Raw genomic sequence first — 13,954 nt, 5'->3', positions numbered from 1 at the left:
CTACATTTACAGAAATAAGTTCCGGTTAGATAAAATCGCTAGAGATTCACATGTTCTTCCTTTTCGAGTGAATGCCGAAGTCGCGAACGGACAATGTCTAGCGGTTCTGCTGATTACAACAGGTAAAGTCTTTATGACAGGTAACCCGCAAGCATTTTATGTCAAATGCCTTCCGTAAATGTGTGTCTTGTTGAATTTGAAAAGCTTCGGGCTAATTATATCACCGGTACTGTGGATTTTGACGTGGGGCGTGTGATAGGCCGCATACTTGCATGTGAACTCTCACGTATTCATCGCTCACGGCCGTCTATGACCAAATCGGTTATTCTATACTATTTCTTTTCAATATTTGACATTAGTAAAGATCGAAACGATGATCGTTAACTAAGCTTCACGCCCAGCCTGAAATCTAACGCGTGGTTTCCATGCTTGAGGCCTTGTATTCGTGTCTCCTGCACTACCTTAAAATCTTGTTCTTATTTTGTAAAGTTGTTGGTTTTGTGTGTTGTTTTTTTAATGTCTTTAGCCATTTTATGATCGGGAGGTAAATAATTGGTATTCTACTACAACTACGAGTAGTATAAACTGCTTTTTAACATATTAAAGATGAGGAAGTGATTCTACTGTAAATAAGTGGGACTCAATTTGGGCGTAGGCTTTAAGGGAGACCATGACGAAGATATTTTCACTTAATACGACCCATTATTGACTACAGTGTTTATTTACGGTTTCGATTGTTGTCCACGTGGCATTTTTGGAACGTGCGCTCACATGCACGCGCATGTCGTGATGGGTCGAGTTTTGTAATGCTGTCAGTTTATTAACTTCATGTCCTTGTGCTGTATGTTCCTGTAGCTCACGAGATCGAGACCATGGGGGGCCTGAAGGAATGGAGCCTGATGGTGTCATCGAGGTGTGTATGGTTGTGAAATCTGGTGGAGTACTTTAGTGGTTCTAACAATCATCTGGACTGGTGATGAATGTTTTTAGGTCAATCCGTGAACTGCCTTGAAGGTGGGGTCACATTCTGTGGGTGAAAAGGTTAATCGTCATTGGTGTAAAAATGTATGCAGCACACCTCCCACAGATGTCACTTTTAAACCAAGCACATTAGTTTTTTTTGTTTTTCCCACCACATCTACATTGAGCTCTCCTTCATGGCCATTTAAAAATTTATAAATAACTTTTTGATGCATGTATTATGAATATTACACAGCGATTATTCGACTGAAGTTTCAGAATTGTCAAAATATTCAGATATCATGGTGAATGAATACAACAGAACTGGTAATGATAATATGGTTGTCAATGAATACGCTTATTCGTTTTCAGAATTTGGTTGGCATTTTATTTATTTATTTTGTTTCAGCTGTACTAAGATTTCCCCCAAGAAATGGGTAAAAATTGTCCGGGAAGTTGCATAAACTAAGCCTTTATGTAAGGACTGTGTCTTAAAGGAACACTCCACTTTAAAGAAAAAAAAGGGGGGGCTCATTTTCCAACTTTCCTAGAGTTAAACAGTTTTACTGTTTCTGAATTCATTCAGCCGATCTCCGGGTCTGGTGGTAGTTTAGCTTATCATTAGGGCTGTAGCTATCGAATATTAGAGTAATCGAGTATTCTACCAAAAATTCCCTCGATTAATAGAGTAATCGGATAAAATGTGTTTTTGCTTAATTAAAGTGCAATATTAAATATGCAAGAGAAAATAAGACTCCTTGGTCTTGTGACAGACACGGAGGGACCGCACGTTCAACATGGACGTTAATACGCGCACATACACACAAACACACACAGAGACTGTTTGGTGATACAAGAGTTTATTGTAATTATTGATCAGAGAGTGAATGAAATGCCTGTAAACTATGTGTATTGTTCCCGTGTAGCGTTTGTCCCGTGATTTTTAGAGTCCTTCAGTGTGTGTATAAATAAAGGAAGTCGTGCTTCTGCTCCATTCATTAACACGGACACGCAGGACATGCAGGATTCATATTTAAATAGTCTGTTCCTCCTTAATATTTACAGACATTAGTCCATATCGTGATTTGTTGTAAGTGCAATGACCTATTTTTGATTATTTCATTCAAAATTTGTCAAATTCCGTGCCATTCCGTTTTTATGACTGGATTCCGCGATTCCCTCCGCGTTTCCTGCATCACGGAAATCATAGGGCCCTAGTTGTGGTAGGCCAGCTCTATCTTGCAATGGACACACGCCACGACGTTCTCTTTACGTTTGCCCGCGCCCTCAAATCAACACTGCTGACTCCTTGCAGTATGCGATTTCAGACTCAGCGATTGTGTCTCTTTCCGCTTTGTGGGTGATGTAAACGCGTTGTCACATGAGATTTAAAATTAATTAAAAGAGGCTTCAAGGCAGAGGAATTTGCCTCGATCATTTTTTGTAATCGAGTTACTCGAGGAATCGTTTCAGCCCTACTTATCATAGATCATTGAATCTGATTAGACCGTTAGCATCTCGCTCAAATGATCAAAGACTTTCTAGATTTGTCCTATTTAAAGCTTGACTCTTCTGTAGTTGCATTGTGTACTAAGACCGACGGCAAATTAAAAGTTGTGATTTTCTATGCCAATATGGCTAGGAACTACTCTGCTATCGCTGCAAATATACAAACTATTTTCAGGGGTTGCGTAATATCATTGCGCCTGCTGCACCCATGGTACGACAGCAAAGTTCCTTGATTATTACACTGGAATGGGAGTATAGTTCCTAGCCATATCGGCCTAAAAATTGCAGTTTTTAATTTTCTGTCAGTCTTGGTACACGATGTAAATACAGAAGTCAAGTTTTAAAGGGGTCATATGTTGTTGTTTTTTAAATCATTTTGTGTATTTGGTGTAACTGTTGACATGCTTTAATGTAAAAAACAAAACAAACAAAAACATTATTTTTCTATACATTGTACTGATACTGTACGTTATTGTATGTCTTCTTTACCCTGCCTCTCAAACGCGTCATTTTCTACAAAGTCCGTCCTCCTGATAAGTGCAGTCTGCTCTGATTGGCCAGCTGACCCAGTGCATTGTGATTGGCCGAATACCGCAAGCACTTGTTGGAAATGTAACGCCCCTTTCCATAATCACGAGCTTCATCTGATCTGGGGTGTGCTTCCCAAAACCATAATTGCTAACCTGTTAGCAACTTAGTTGGTTGGCAATGGGAAATTGCATTGCAACCAACAAAGTTACTAACTTGGTTAGCAACTATGGTTTTGGGAAACGCACCCCTGAGCTGCTTCCAAATGTGGTTTTAAATCAGATACATATCCGATATCTGGACATCTGACCTACGTCTAAACATGCATTCGATTCCTTGTAAAACTCCCAATGCGAGGGTGACACGTTTGCCCATAAATATAGTGTGTTAATGCCTGTGTGCTGTATGCATTTGCATTTTGAGATGAAAACTTAAAAAAAAAAAAAATGCACACTCAGAAGCTGGTTTTCAACCTCTGCCCTGTGAATTTTAGAAATACAGCAGCTTCTCTTCTATAAGCTACATTAAATTGCACTTGATTGCAAGCTTAACACTCGCATGGTCTCTCTCTTGTTAACTTATTCAAGTTAATTTAATAAATATCTTGGTGCTACTTTTTCACTAAAGAATTCTACCTCTAACGACTTATATAAAATGGCATACCAAATGAAAATGACCGTCATTTATCCATCCAGTGAGATTTTGAGCTGCAAAACCTCCATGACCGCTATTGTCCATGCTGGCAAATAATAGCCAAGTGGCCACTTGACGTGAATTATATACATTTTAATAGCACGACCATTTATAACCAGAGGATCTACCATGTGCGATCCCTCAATCATTTTGGGTGGGAATTGTTAACACAGATAGCGGATACCAGTCGTGTGTAAATTGAATGTAAACCGAGGGGTAAAAAAATTGGATCTGTATATCAAGACATGCAGTTTAAATGCAGCCTGACTCCACTGTGTGACCCTGTCTCTAGAGGTCTCCACGAAGGAGCCCAGGACCCAACCTGGGATTTGTATGGGTTTTGGGGCTATATTTTAAATGGTCAACCAAATACGGGTCTGGTCCCAATCGATTACTTCGGGTCCTGGGTCTGTTTAACATTGTGTGTAATACCAAAGTCGATCGGACTCTGAGAACATCTGGCTGTTATCAATTGGCTTTTTTATTTAGAAGGTGAGACTTATTCCACCTATCCACTGCAGTTTCTCAAATTTTTATAATATTATTAATGAACCGTCTTGTTATCTAACATTTTTGCTCAGACTCTGCTCAGAGAGCACATAAATGATAGCAAATAAGTAAAGCTAACGTCAGCAGCCATGGCACTGGACGAGCAATCATTATTAGAATCCATGGGCAAACAGTCTAAATTATGCAAATTGACTCGAGATACAAAAAATGCTAAACTGCAAAGACTCATTTGTTGGTTCCGGGTAGTACATTTTTGACACGTCTCGGTCCTGCCCGGGTTCAACTTTCAAAATAATAGACTGGTCCGGGTTGGTTCAGTGTAGCACATTTATGGGTCTACTTGGGTTCGAATGATTTTGAATGAGCTGTTTTATGGGGGTGTGGCAGGGTCTTAACTTTAAAGAATATCTCTTTGGTTTTGAGACTTTAGTCTTTGCAACTCTACAGAATTAATTCATGCACCAAGAGCTTGTAACACTCCAAAGAGAAAGGAAAAATTTAAATCGCATCATATTACCCGTTTAAATAGAAAAAATATAGAAATTTTGTTCATTTGAGCGAGATGCTAATGGTCTAATCAGATTCAATGATCTATGATGAGCTAAACTTAAAGGGCTACCACCAGACCCGGAGATCGGCTGAATAGAGAGAAAATGGTAAAACTCAACTGTTTAACTTTAGGAGAGTTGAAAATGAGCCTATTTTAAAAAAAAAAAAAAAAAAAAAAAAACGTGGCGTGTACCTTTTAAGAACAAGTCTGACCGACTAGCTGTTAGCCAAGGGGGAATGAGTCTTTCTTTTCAGATTCAAATTAATCAATTTACATGATGTAACTGGCAATTATCATCAGTCTTCAGTAAATTCAGTTAAAGCTTTTTTTTGTAACAGCCACACTGGTCTCCAGTGTTTCATATTCTTTCTGGCTACAAACACTTGAAAATGCATCATACTGCTAATTTAGACTTCAGAATTGGTCATTAGGAAATTTCTGATAGCATGCGAAGGCACAAAAAGCCCTGTTTGTTCCCATTTAAAACTTGACCCAATTCTTGAACTGACATGCCCCAATACAGAAAGAAGGGGCTTTCTTCAAAAATCTTTAATTGTAATTTCAATATTGCAGTGCTTTTCTTGTGTGCTCATTGTCTGAGGCTTCATTTTATCCCGTCCCATCAGCTTACATCGAGGATATTGTTTGTACTTGGTAAGTTGAGTGTATTAAGTGAGATCTCTCATACTCATTATTTCACAGAGCAACTGGAACGAGATTACGGACAATTTTGATGACATGAACCTGAAGGAAACTCTCCTTCGTGGAATTTACGCCTATGGTTTTGAGAAACCCTCAGCAATCCAGCAGAGAGCTATAATCCCTTGTATAAAAGGTACAAACAAGCTTCATTACATTCAACTTTTGCTTGATGTGGTTTTTAATAAACAAGATTACCTGTGCACAATTTGCTTTCTGTATATTAGTTTGTAGTCTAGTTAAACTGAAGTCTGAGTCTCTGCTCATTGTAAACCGATAGTATGTGCTTCGCATTAGTGTGAATTGATTCTTGATTTCTCCATAGGATATGATGTTATCGCTCAGGCCCAGTCAGGCACTGGTAAAACGGCCACATTTGCCATTTCCATCCTGCAGCAGTTGGAGATTGAGCAGAAAGAGACTCAGGCTCTGGTCCTGGCACCAACCCGAGAGCTCGCTCAGCAGGTATGCTGTACCTGAGGTCACCATAAACTTAGTGTCTCAGACCAAGGCGGCATATTCTGGCAGTAGCCCCATTCAAGGTACTCTTTCGCTGTTCTTCCTGCTCCATCAGTCATTACATGTGGATGTTTTTCTTTGTGTGTAATTTTATGAGCTAGTTGGCAGGAAGTAATTAGGTGGTGCTTCAGCCAGAATAATTTTCTGAAGTACAGGAGTATTTACCGTAAATGGTTGGAAATGAGATTTTAGTTAATGGTTTGGTTGTTAGACTGCCAGGTAGGGCTGGGCGATATATCGAATATTAGCGATACTATCGGAATAATTGACGACGATGTACAATTTGAATATATCGAGAATATCGAATATTTCAAATTCAAGCATACTTTCCCAAAAGAACGCGCCGAATGTCCAAAAAAGGAACCTGTAACCGCTAACTGCTCTACGCCCCTCTACTACGAGAGCTGTAATGATAGCGGTTGCCAGATAACAAGAGTTTAAATCTCCCAATCAGAGCTCCACTGTTACAAGGATACATTTTCTGCCCGGTGTTTGCTTATTTTAAGCAATCTGGCAACCATGCGCAAGTTCTCACTCTTCATTGCGGAAGAGCCGCCGATGATAATCTGAAAACACTAACAAGCTGGAATTGAGCGATCTAATGAAAGCGTTGTTCAGCCGGTCTGTGTTCTGTCGTGAGATCTCAACTGTATTGTTTGCATTTGTGATCGCAAAATAAATGCACTTACTCGACCGCTGATGTTTGTATAGAGAAACATAGGCTATGGCCATTTGGAATTACTATTGGGGAATTTCACTGATATGTTTACCAGTTTCCATAATATAGACAGAGAGAATGCAAAAGTCTTTGGTATTCATTTATATATATTTATATATAAGAAATAGCTATGTGCTTCAGCAACTAGCTCCCCATCTAAGAGGGTTTTTAGTGTCAGTAGGAACATAGTTTCATGCCACAGAGCTTCTCTTAAAACCACAGACAGTTGACAGACTTGTGTTCTTAGCTTAAAAACTTGTTAAAAAATTAAAATAAAATACTAATCCCAGTTGCATAGTTTAAATTGTGAATTGCATGCACTAAAAAGTTGACAGAATGCACTTTCTGTAACTGTTACTTAATTTGCACTGCTTCAGTTACATATAGGCCTACATGTATTCATTAATAAAAAGCAGTAAGTGATCTCTTGGTCTAGATTTTTTAACTGCTTAAATTAGCTGTTTAATCTAAATGTTTTTTTTTTTTTTTTTAATGGGCAAAAGAAAATCATGTTTTATTTTTTATTATTTAAATGCAAACATATCGAGATATATATCGAATATCGTAAAAAATTTGACAATATCGAGATATCATTTTTTTTTGTATATCGCCCAGCCCTACTGCCAGGTGGGTTCCATGGGATGATTGTAGCAAAAAAGAAGCTGTGGACAAAAGTGTAAGATGGTATACTGTCTTTCGGGACTGACTTGTTACGGACATGACCTTTTCAACTGATCATACTTGTAAATGTGGCTCTCTGCTCTCTAGATTCAGAAGGTTATCCTGGCCTTGGGTGACTACATGGGGGCTTCTTGCCATGCTTGCATTGGAGGCACCAACGTGCGGAACGAAATGCAAAAACTCCAGGCGGAAGCTCCACACATCGTCGTTGGCACGCCAGGCCGTGTGTTTGACATGCTTAACAGGAGATACCTGTGTAAGTAGTGAATGCAAATAAATTAGGCTAAGACATGCAGGCTCAGCTGGGAGGAAGTATGACATGATGGTATCATCTTTCGGGACGGACATATAATGAAGATATTTACAACTTAACTGATCATACATTTGACTGTCATGTTTTAACTGATTTGTAAGGATTTTTGAATTAAAGGTGTTTTTTGTTTTGTTTTGTTTTTAAACAGCTCCCAAATGGATCAAGATGTTTGTCCTTGATGAGGCTGATGAAATGCTGAGCCGTGGGTTCAAGGATCAAATCTATGAGATTTTCCAGAAACTAAGCACAAACATCCAAGTAAGTCCATGTCTTGATGCCAGACTCTCAATGGAGGTGTCTTCCACTCAAAAGAACTGTGCTAAAATTGCAGATTCAAGGTTTTCCTGGTTTATGCGATGATGCTAGCAGAGTGTGATGTGGAAGAAGAGCAGTAGCCCTGTACCAGGAATGAAACTAAGTCGGACCTCTTTCTTAATGTCTAGTGGCTTATGTTTCAAGGTCCAGAGCAACAATACATCAGTTTTCAACTGGAAGAAATCTTTGATACAATATTAAAAATCTCTGGCTAAATGTTTAAAATCAATTCATGCCAAACTGGAGACGATCTGTGCTACTTTCAGGTCGCTCGTCAATTTATTTATTTTTCTTCTTCAGTCAAATACTTTTGCTTCCATTGCACAAGATTCCATGCTGAAGAACCCACGCATTACGTTACCAAAACTTTGAGTTCATGCAGCTCACGTGCTGCTGTCATTTAAAGGGCAAGTGGTTCAGAGAATGGCTGTATTTGAATGAGTGTTTTCAGCTGATAGTTGTAAGACAAAATTTGATACCTGCTGTTAGAACGGAGGAGGAATGGAAGAGAAATACACAGTATATACATTAGGGCTGTCAACGAATATTCTAAATTCGAATATGTATTCGAATAGTTTAAAAAAACGAATTTCGAAGGTGAAAATTAATATTCGAATAAAAAAAAAATGTGGAAAAAAAGGCCCGCGGTAGTAGAGGCGTGGTTGTCTGCTTTGCGAGTGGGCGCGCTAGCGCGCCTGAGGGTTTCAGGGACAGGTCACAGCCTCACAGGAGTCGCACTGTGTCTGGCAAAGCATCAATGCTGAAAGTTGACGCGTCTTCATGGAAGATGCCAGCAAGTGCAGAGCCCAACTCGACTGCAGCAGAGAAAATGAGGTAAAATTGTTGACCCGCGTGATAAAGTTGTATGCAAGCTATTTAAGATACAGTTAGCAGTTAGCATACCATTCGACCACTAGCAACATGAGGTCACATCTCAAAAATGTGCACCCAAATGAGCATGGCCTAATGTGTGGAACTCCAGCTAAACAGTCACGTCTTGACACTTAACGTTACTTTGCATCGCTTGCCGCAAGCACTTTGTCTGCAACACGACAAGAGGCCATAACGTATAAAATAATTTCGTTCATTTGTAAGGACATGAGACCGATCAGTATCGCGGATGGGGCACGCTTCGGGGAGTTTTGTCAAGCAATGGATCCGAGGTTTGATTATTTATCGTTTCATGTCAAGGAAAAGTTCCATGTTTACCACAGCACAGCTCGCTCGGAGCATTCAATGTCAGTTCTATATGCTGTAAAACTTAAATTAATATTAATATAATATTTGTTTCAATCACTGAATGAAGCCTGCTATATTTGGGACAACAGTCGCGACCTTAAATTGCTTGCACAAAAATGTGTTTGTTCATTTAAACCATTATGCGCAGAGAACGTGAGGGTGAGGGAGCGTGAGGTCTGCAGTCTTGGCCATTAGTTGATTTCCTTGTTTTTGTGTAGGTAATACGTTGTCATAAATGTTTAAACTTAAATAGACTATCTATACAAGTAGTTATGTCTCTTTGTATTATTTTTGCATGTTATTGACGTAATGCGTGTCATTGACAACATGCGCTACCAGATGTTCGAATAGTTTGATTATTCGTGTATTTTTTAGAGGGAATATTCGAACGTCAATTTTGAGCAATTTTGACAGCCCTAATATACATGCAAGTGAAACAATATAGATCTACATGAAAGCCAAATTAATTTGATGGCAAGTCAACTTAATGCAGGAAGCTATGAAGTGCATACTGATCATTTACTTACCCACGATAACTTTTTTTAGCAAGTAATGTCAAACTGGAGAGGGTATTTTTTTTTGGGGTCAGATTATTGCACGAGATTCTCATCAAGTAATTTTCAAATCTTGCTGAAGAACCCAATCACCACGTGTGTCCCAAACTTTGAGTTCATGCAGCTCAGGTGCTGCTGTCATTAAAGCAAATGGGAGCAAATCAAGTACTTGCTGACAAATTATTATATGTAGTTATATTTTAATGAAAAATCCTTCACTAGCATTTTCAGAATTGACCCATGCGTGTTTTTGTCAATGACCTAACACTATCATGTATCTCAAGGTTGTGCTGCTTTCGGCCACCATGCCCGCTGATGTGCTGGAGGTGACCACCAAGTTCATGCGTGAACCTATTCGCATCCTGGTGAAAAAGGAGGAGCTGACTCTGGAGGGTATTAAGCAGTTTTACATCAATGTAGAGCGAGAGGTGAGGCACTGGTTGTCTCTTTTTAATGTCTCATATCCCTTCTTTTAAAAGCACCATGCTAAAATCACCAGCTCAAGGTCTTCTGGTCTTGCTCTGGTGTTTATGCTAGTACTGGTAAATCTTAAAGAAGGAAGAGCAAAAGCACATGGTCGGAAATGAGTCTAGGGCGGACCTCTTTCTTAATGTCTGGTGTCCAAGGTCTCGAGATTTTGTGCTATATAGTTCATGAACTCTGGATATTGATGTAGGATGACTCCGCTAATGCTAATTCACTTATCTGTAGGAGTGGAAGTTAGACACGCTGTGTGACCTCTACGAGACTCTTACAATCACCCAGGCTGTTATCTTCTTGAACACGAGAAGAAAGGTTGACTGGCTGACAGAGAAGATGCATGCCAGAGATTTCACCGTGTCTGCTCTGGTAAGCTGATGTGCATATGTGCTCATTTAGAGTTGTTTATAATAGTTAATGGTAGGCCAGGGTTTGATCGAGACCGATTGCACATTATGGTGCTTAATGCTGGATAAAGTATGAAATGATGGTCTACCATCTTTCGGGACTGACCTTTCATGGAGAGAATTGTTTCTAAACATAACTGATCGTACTTGTCCAGTGTTTGTTAGTCAGCATGACGTGTGTGTGATGTCTTGCATTGGTTAAAGCAGTCTGTGTTTTTCAGCATGGAGACATGGATCAGAAGGAGCGAGACATAATCATGAGAGAGTTCAGGTCTGGCTCTAGCAGAGTGCTCATAACCACAGATTTGCTGGTGAGTAGGGCTTTTATTTGTAAATTTAAGTTACATTTTCAAAAATATTGCAATACGGTTATATTAGGCTACTGTGGTTAAAAATGTAAGGTTACCCAACTAGTAGTAATTCAAATTCAGTGTCTATTTTAAGTTTTGTGAATTTCCAGGGAATTGCTATTTTGTTTTTTTACTTGCTCTACCTTTTTAAGACCAAATTAAGAACAACCCTTTTTGGTCAATACTGCTGATATTTTCAATACCTCTATAAAGCTACATTTAGTCTCAAGTTTAAGCAAATTTTCAAGATAAGTAAATGGTTATAAAATTAGAAATTAAAGCGTGATTTGTTGTAAGAAGATTCAGCACGATGAAGTGGGTGTAATCAAAACATTTATAAATTTACTTTCAATGGGTGATTAACAGATGTTAAATGAGACTTTGTTAACTTTTTCAAATGACTGAAAATTATTCAAGTCAGTCAGTCCAGAGTGTTTTTTTTTTTTTTATGGCCTTTAAACTTCTGGTGTAGTCGCATGATTTTTATTTATTTTTTTCTAACATGGATTTTACTATGAAAATAGCTGTAGAACCTGGCATGGCATTAAAAAAAGTTACATTTGGTCCTTTTTAGCATGTCTGACCCTGAAATCCCTGTTCCTCAGGCTCGTGGAATTGATGTGCAACAAGTTTCACTTGTCATCAACTATGACTTGCCAACAAATCGAGAGAACTATATCCATAGGTGAGTAAAACATCAAGGTGCCAACATGTTTCTCACTGGCTGCATTCAATTTATTGAATGTTGATGTCTTCGCTATAATCATTTCTCAGGATTGGCCGTGGGGGTCGTTTTGGCAGAAAAGGTGTAGCCATCAACTTCGTTACTGAAGAAGACAAAAGGATTCTTCGAGACATTGAGACGTTCTACAATACAACCGTTGAGGAGATGCCCATGAATGTTGCTGACCTGATTTAAACTTTGGAGAATTTAATGCAGGGATAAGTTTTTGAATGATCACTTCATTTGCGCTTATTTTATTGGAAGAAAAAAAAAATCTACACCGCTCAATGCTGGCTGTGGATCCGACTTATGAATTTGATACGTGACGTTGACTCTCTGTGGACAGTTGTAGACTCCAACCATATCAGTATTTACTGGTGGTGGTGTTTACAGAACATGGGTTCTTTACATGTATTCTTTTTTAGATGTTTTTCCCCTAGTATGTTCAAAATGTATGCGTTAGGTGTTCTTCATCGTTTAGTAATTTACTTGTGGACTAAAAGATATAAGTGCTGCATTAAGTCTGCCAATTATGTTATGCTAACATATGTGTGCAGTTTATCTGGGCTCACTTCACCTATTTAGTAATATAAAGGCACTTTTTAGTTTTGTGGAATGTATTACTTTAAATATATCGTCTTATCAAGTACTACTTTTGTGAAGTCCTCTTAAGAGGTGGGTCTTAACACCTTAACTCAATGTTCCATGTAGTGTTTGGCCCATTTGACAATAAAGAGGATGATTATTCTGTCAATGAATTGTTGTCCAGTGTCTTTTGAACTGGTTCATCCAATACTGAATCTGAGAAATCACTGCAGTTTATTTTCTGTAAATGATTTTCAAAGAAATGAATAGGAGAACCCTATTTCGGTTTGGACTGATAGAATAGGATGTGTTTTATCTGAGAATTCAAGCACTCCTTATTCACTTCTTGCCACTGACTTTAATTTAAAGACCATTATTTGTAATAGATTTCCACAAATTATTTGCTCTTATTTTTTGGTGATGGGACTGGTTTGCCGTCTTCATGCTGAGCTTTTTTATTTCCCACACTTTGTAACTTTCTCAGCCTTGATTTGTGTTCACTGGATTTTAGAGGCCCAGCCAAACTTGTATAATAAATAAATAAATCTATAAATGGAGATGTATTTCTGTAGTCCAAGACTTGGAGCTGGTTGATAACAAGAGACTAAATGTGACCGCAGGGGTTTTCTGGGACGTTATACAACACTGAAAAAGAAACAAAACAATCATAAGCTTTTGTCAGTCAACTTATTTTCTGCAATAAGCAAGACAATGCCAATGAATCCCATTGTTTTTTTTGTGTTGAGGTTACCAGGGGTGCATTTCCCAAAAGCATTGTTAGCTAACTATGGTTGCACGCTCCATTGAACTGATTTGTTTCAACCTTAGTTGCTTTCGGGAATTGCTTCCCAGGGTGATTAACTTTTAGGCTGGCCTACAAAAATATATCACTGCAGCACTTTATTAGTAGATCGTATCCGCATACTGTTAGCCAGGTAATGTATTGTGCATGAATCACTCACTGAACAATAACCAGATTTACCTTTATCCGGAAAGTCATTTGTACCTTCAAAGTTTCAGGTTTGTAACTTCAAACGTCTCATGTTGAGCAAATTTGAAATGCAAATCTGCCCATTTTCCTGCTTGGCTACTGAAGACACATCACACGTCATTCCTAAGCCTTGAGATGTCTAGCAAAGCCAAACTAGTCCACTACAAGAACAGATGCAGCCGCTTGCCTCATTCAAATTAAACACCATGATTTAGGCAGATTGTTAATTCATGTTTGCCTGACGGTTTGCAATCAAATACCACTGATATGATTACTTGTATATCCCACGATCCATGACATGATCACCGTTTTCATTAATAACCATTAATTGTGCTTGGCATATTCATATTCAAGAATTTGTAGCAGAACTAATTTCATACCAGTCCTATAAGGTGTATGCCAAAAACAGGCTGAGCATAGTCAAATTAAGTTTAATAAAAAAAATGGAAGCTGCCTTTTATAAGTATTCTGGAGAGGTAAAAAATTTGATCTGTTTCAGAAAGGAAACACACTTAAAAATAATCCGCAATCTAGTAATGTATGCAAAGCCACACTTTTTACAGGTAACAGTTTAATCATTAACAGTAATGATGCATGGGAGGGTGGGCTTCAACAGTGACTGGTGTGGG

The 13,954-nt window shown here is 38.6% G+C and overlaps 2 protein-coding genes and 5 non-coding genes across 7 annotated transcripts in view; 6 read left to right on the top strand and 1 right to left on the bottom strand.

Annotated features, from left to right (window-relative positions):
• LOC132155188 (DCN1-like protein 1) overlaps positions 1–13,954 on the bottom strand; it is a 31,596-nt gene that overhangs the window by 5,200 nt on the left and 12,442 nt on the right. The window lies entirely within an intron of this gene.
• eif4a2 (eukaryotic translation initiation factor 4A, isoform 2) lies at positions 24–12,503 on the top strand. Its single transcript, XM_059564042.1, has 11 exons — positions 24–122; positions 856–913; positions 5,453–5,585; positions 5,775–5,914; positions 7,455–7,623; positions 7,829–7,938; positions 10,073–10,216; positions 10,500–10,637; positions 10,897–10,986; positions 11,631–11,710; positions 11,800–12,503. Exons 1-11 carry the CDS (start codon positions 94–96, stop codon positions 11,942–11,944), a joined length of 1,236 nt encoding a protein of 411 aa, XP_059420025.1. The 5' UTR covers positions 24–93; the 3' UTR covers positions 11,945–12,503.
• LOC132155462 (small nucleolar RNA SNORD2) lies at positions 7,361–7,427 on the top strand. The gene has a single exon (XR_009437255.1). It is a non-coding gene; the product is annotated as a small nucleolar RNA SNORD2 (small nucleolar RNA).
• LOC132155461 (small nucleolar RNA SNORD2) lies at positions 7,680–7,749 on the top strand. The gene has a single exon (XR_009437254.1). It is a non-coding gene; the product is annotated as a small nucleolar RNA SNORD2 (small nucleolar RNA).
• On the top strand, positions 7,978–8,155 carry LOC132155456 (small nucleolar RNA SNORA81). Its single transcript, XR_009437249.1, has one exon. It is a non-coding gene; the product is annotated as a small nucleolar RNA SNORA81 (small nucleolar RNA).
• On the top strand, positions 10,253–10,438 carry LOC132155455 (small nucleolar RNA SNORA81). Its single transcript, XR_009437248.1, has one exon. It is a non-coding gene; the product is annotated as a small nucleolar RNA SNORA81 (small nucleolar RNA).
• On the top strand, positions 10,746–10,822 carry LOC132155460 (small nucleolar RNA SNORD2). Its single transcript, XR_009437253.1, has one exon. It is a non-coding gene; the product is annotated as a small nucleolar RNA SNORD2 (small nucleolar RNA).

The sequence above is a fragment of the Carassius carassius genome, chromosome 12 (assembly GCF_963082965.1).
Source record: "Carassius carassius chromosome 12, fCarCar2.1, whole genome shotgun sequence".
In the NCBI taxonomy this organism is placed as follows: domain Eukaryota; kingdom Metazoa; phylum Chordata; class Actinopteri; order Cypriniformes; family Cyprinidae; genus Carassius; species Carassius carassius.
This window is presented reverse-complemented; position numbering and strand designations above follow the sequence as displayed.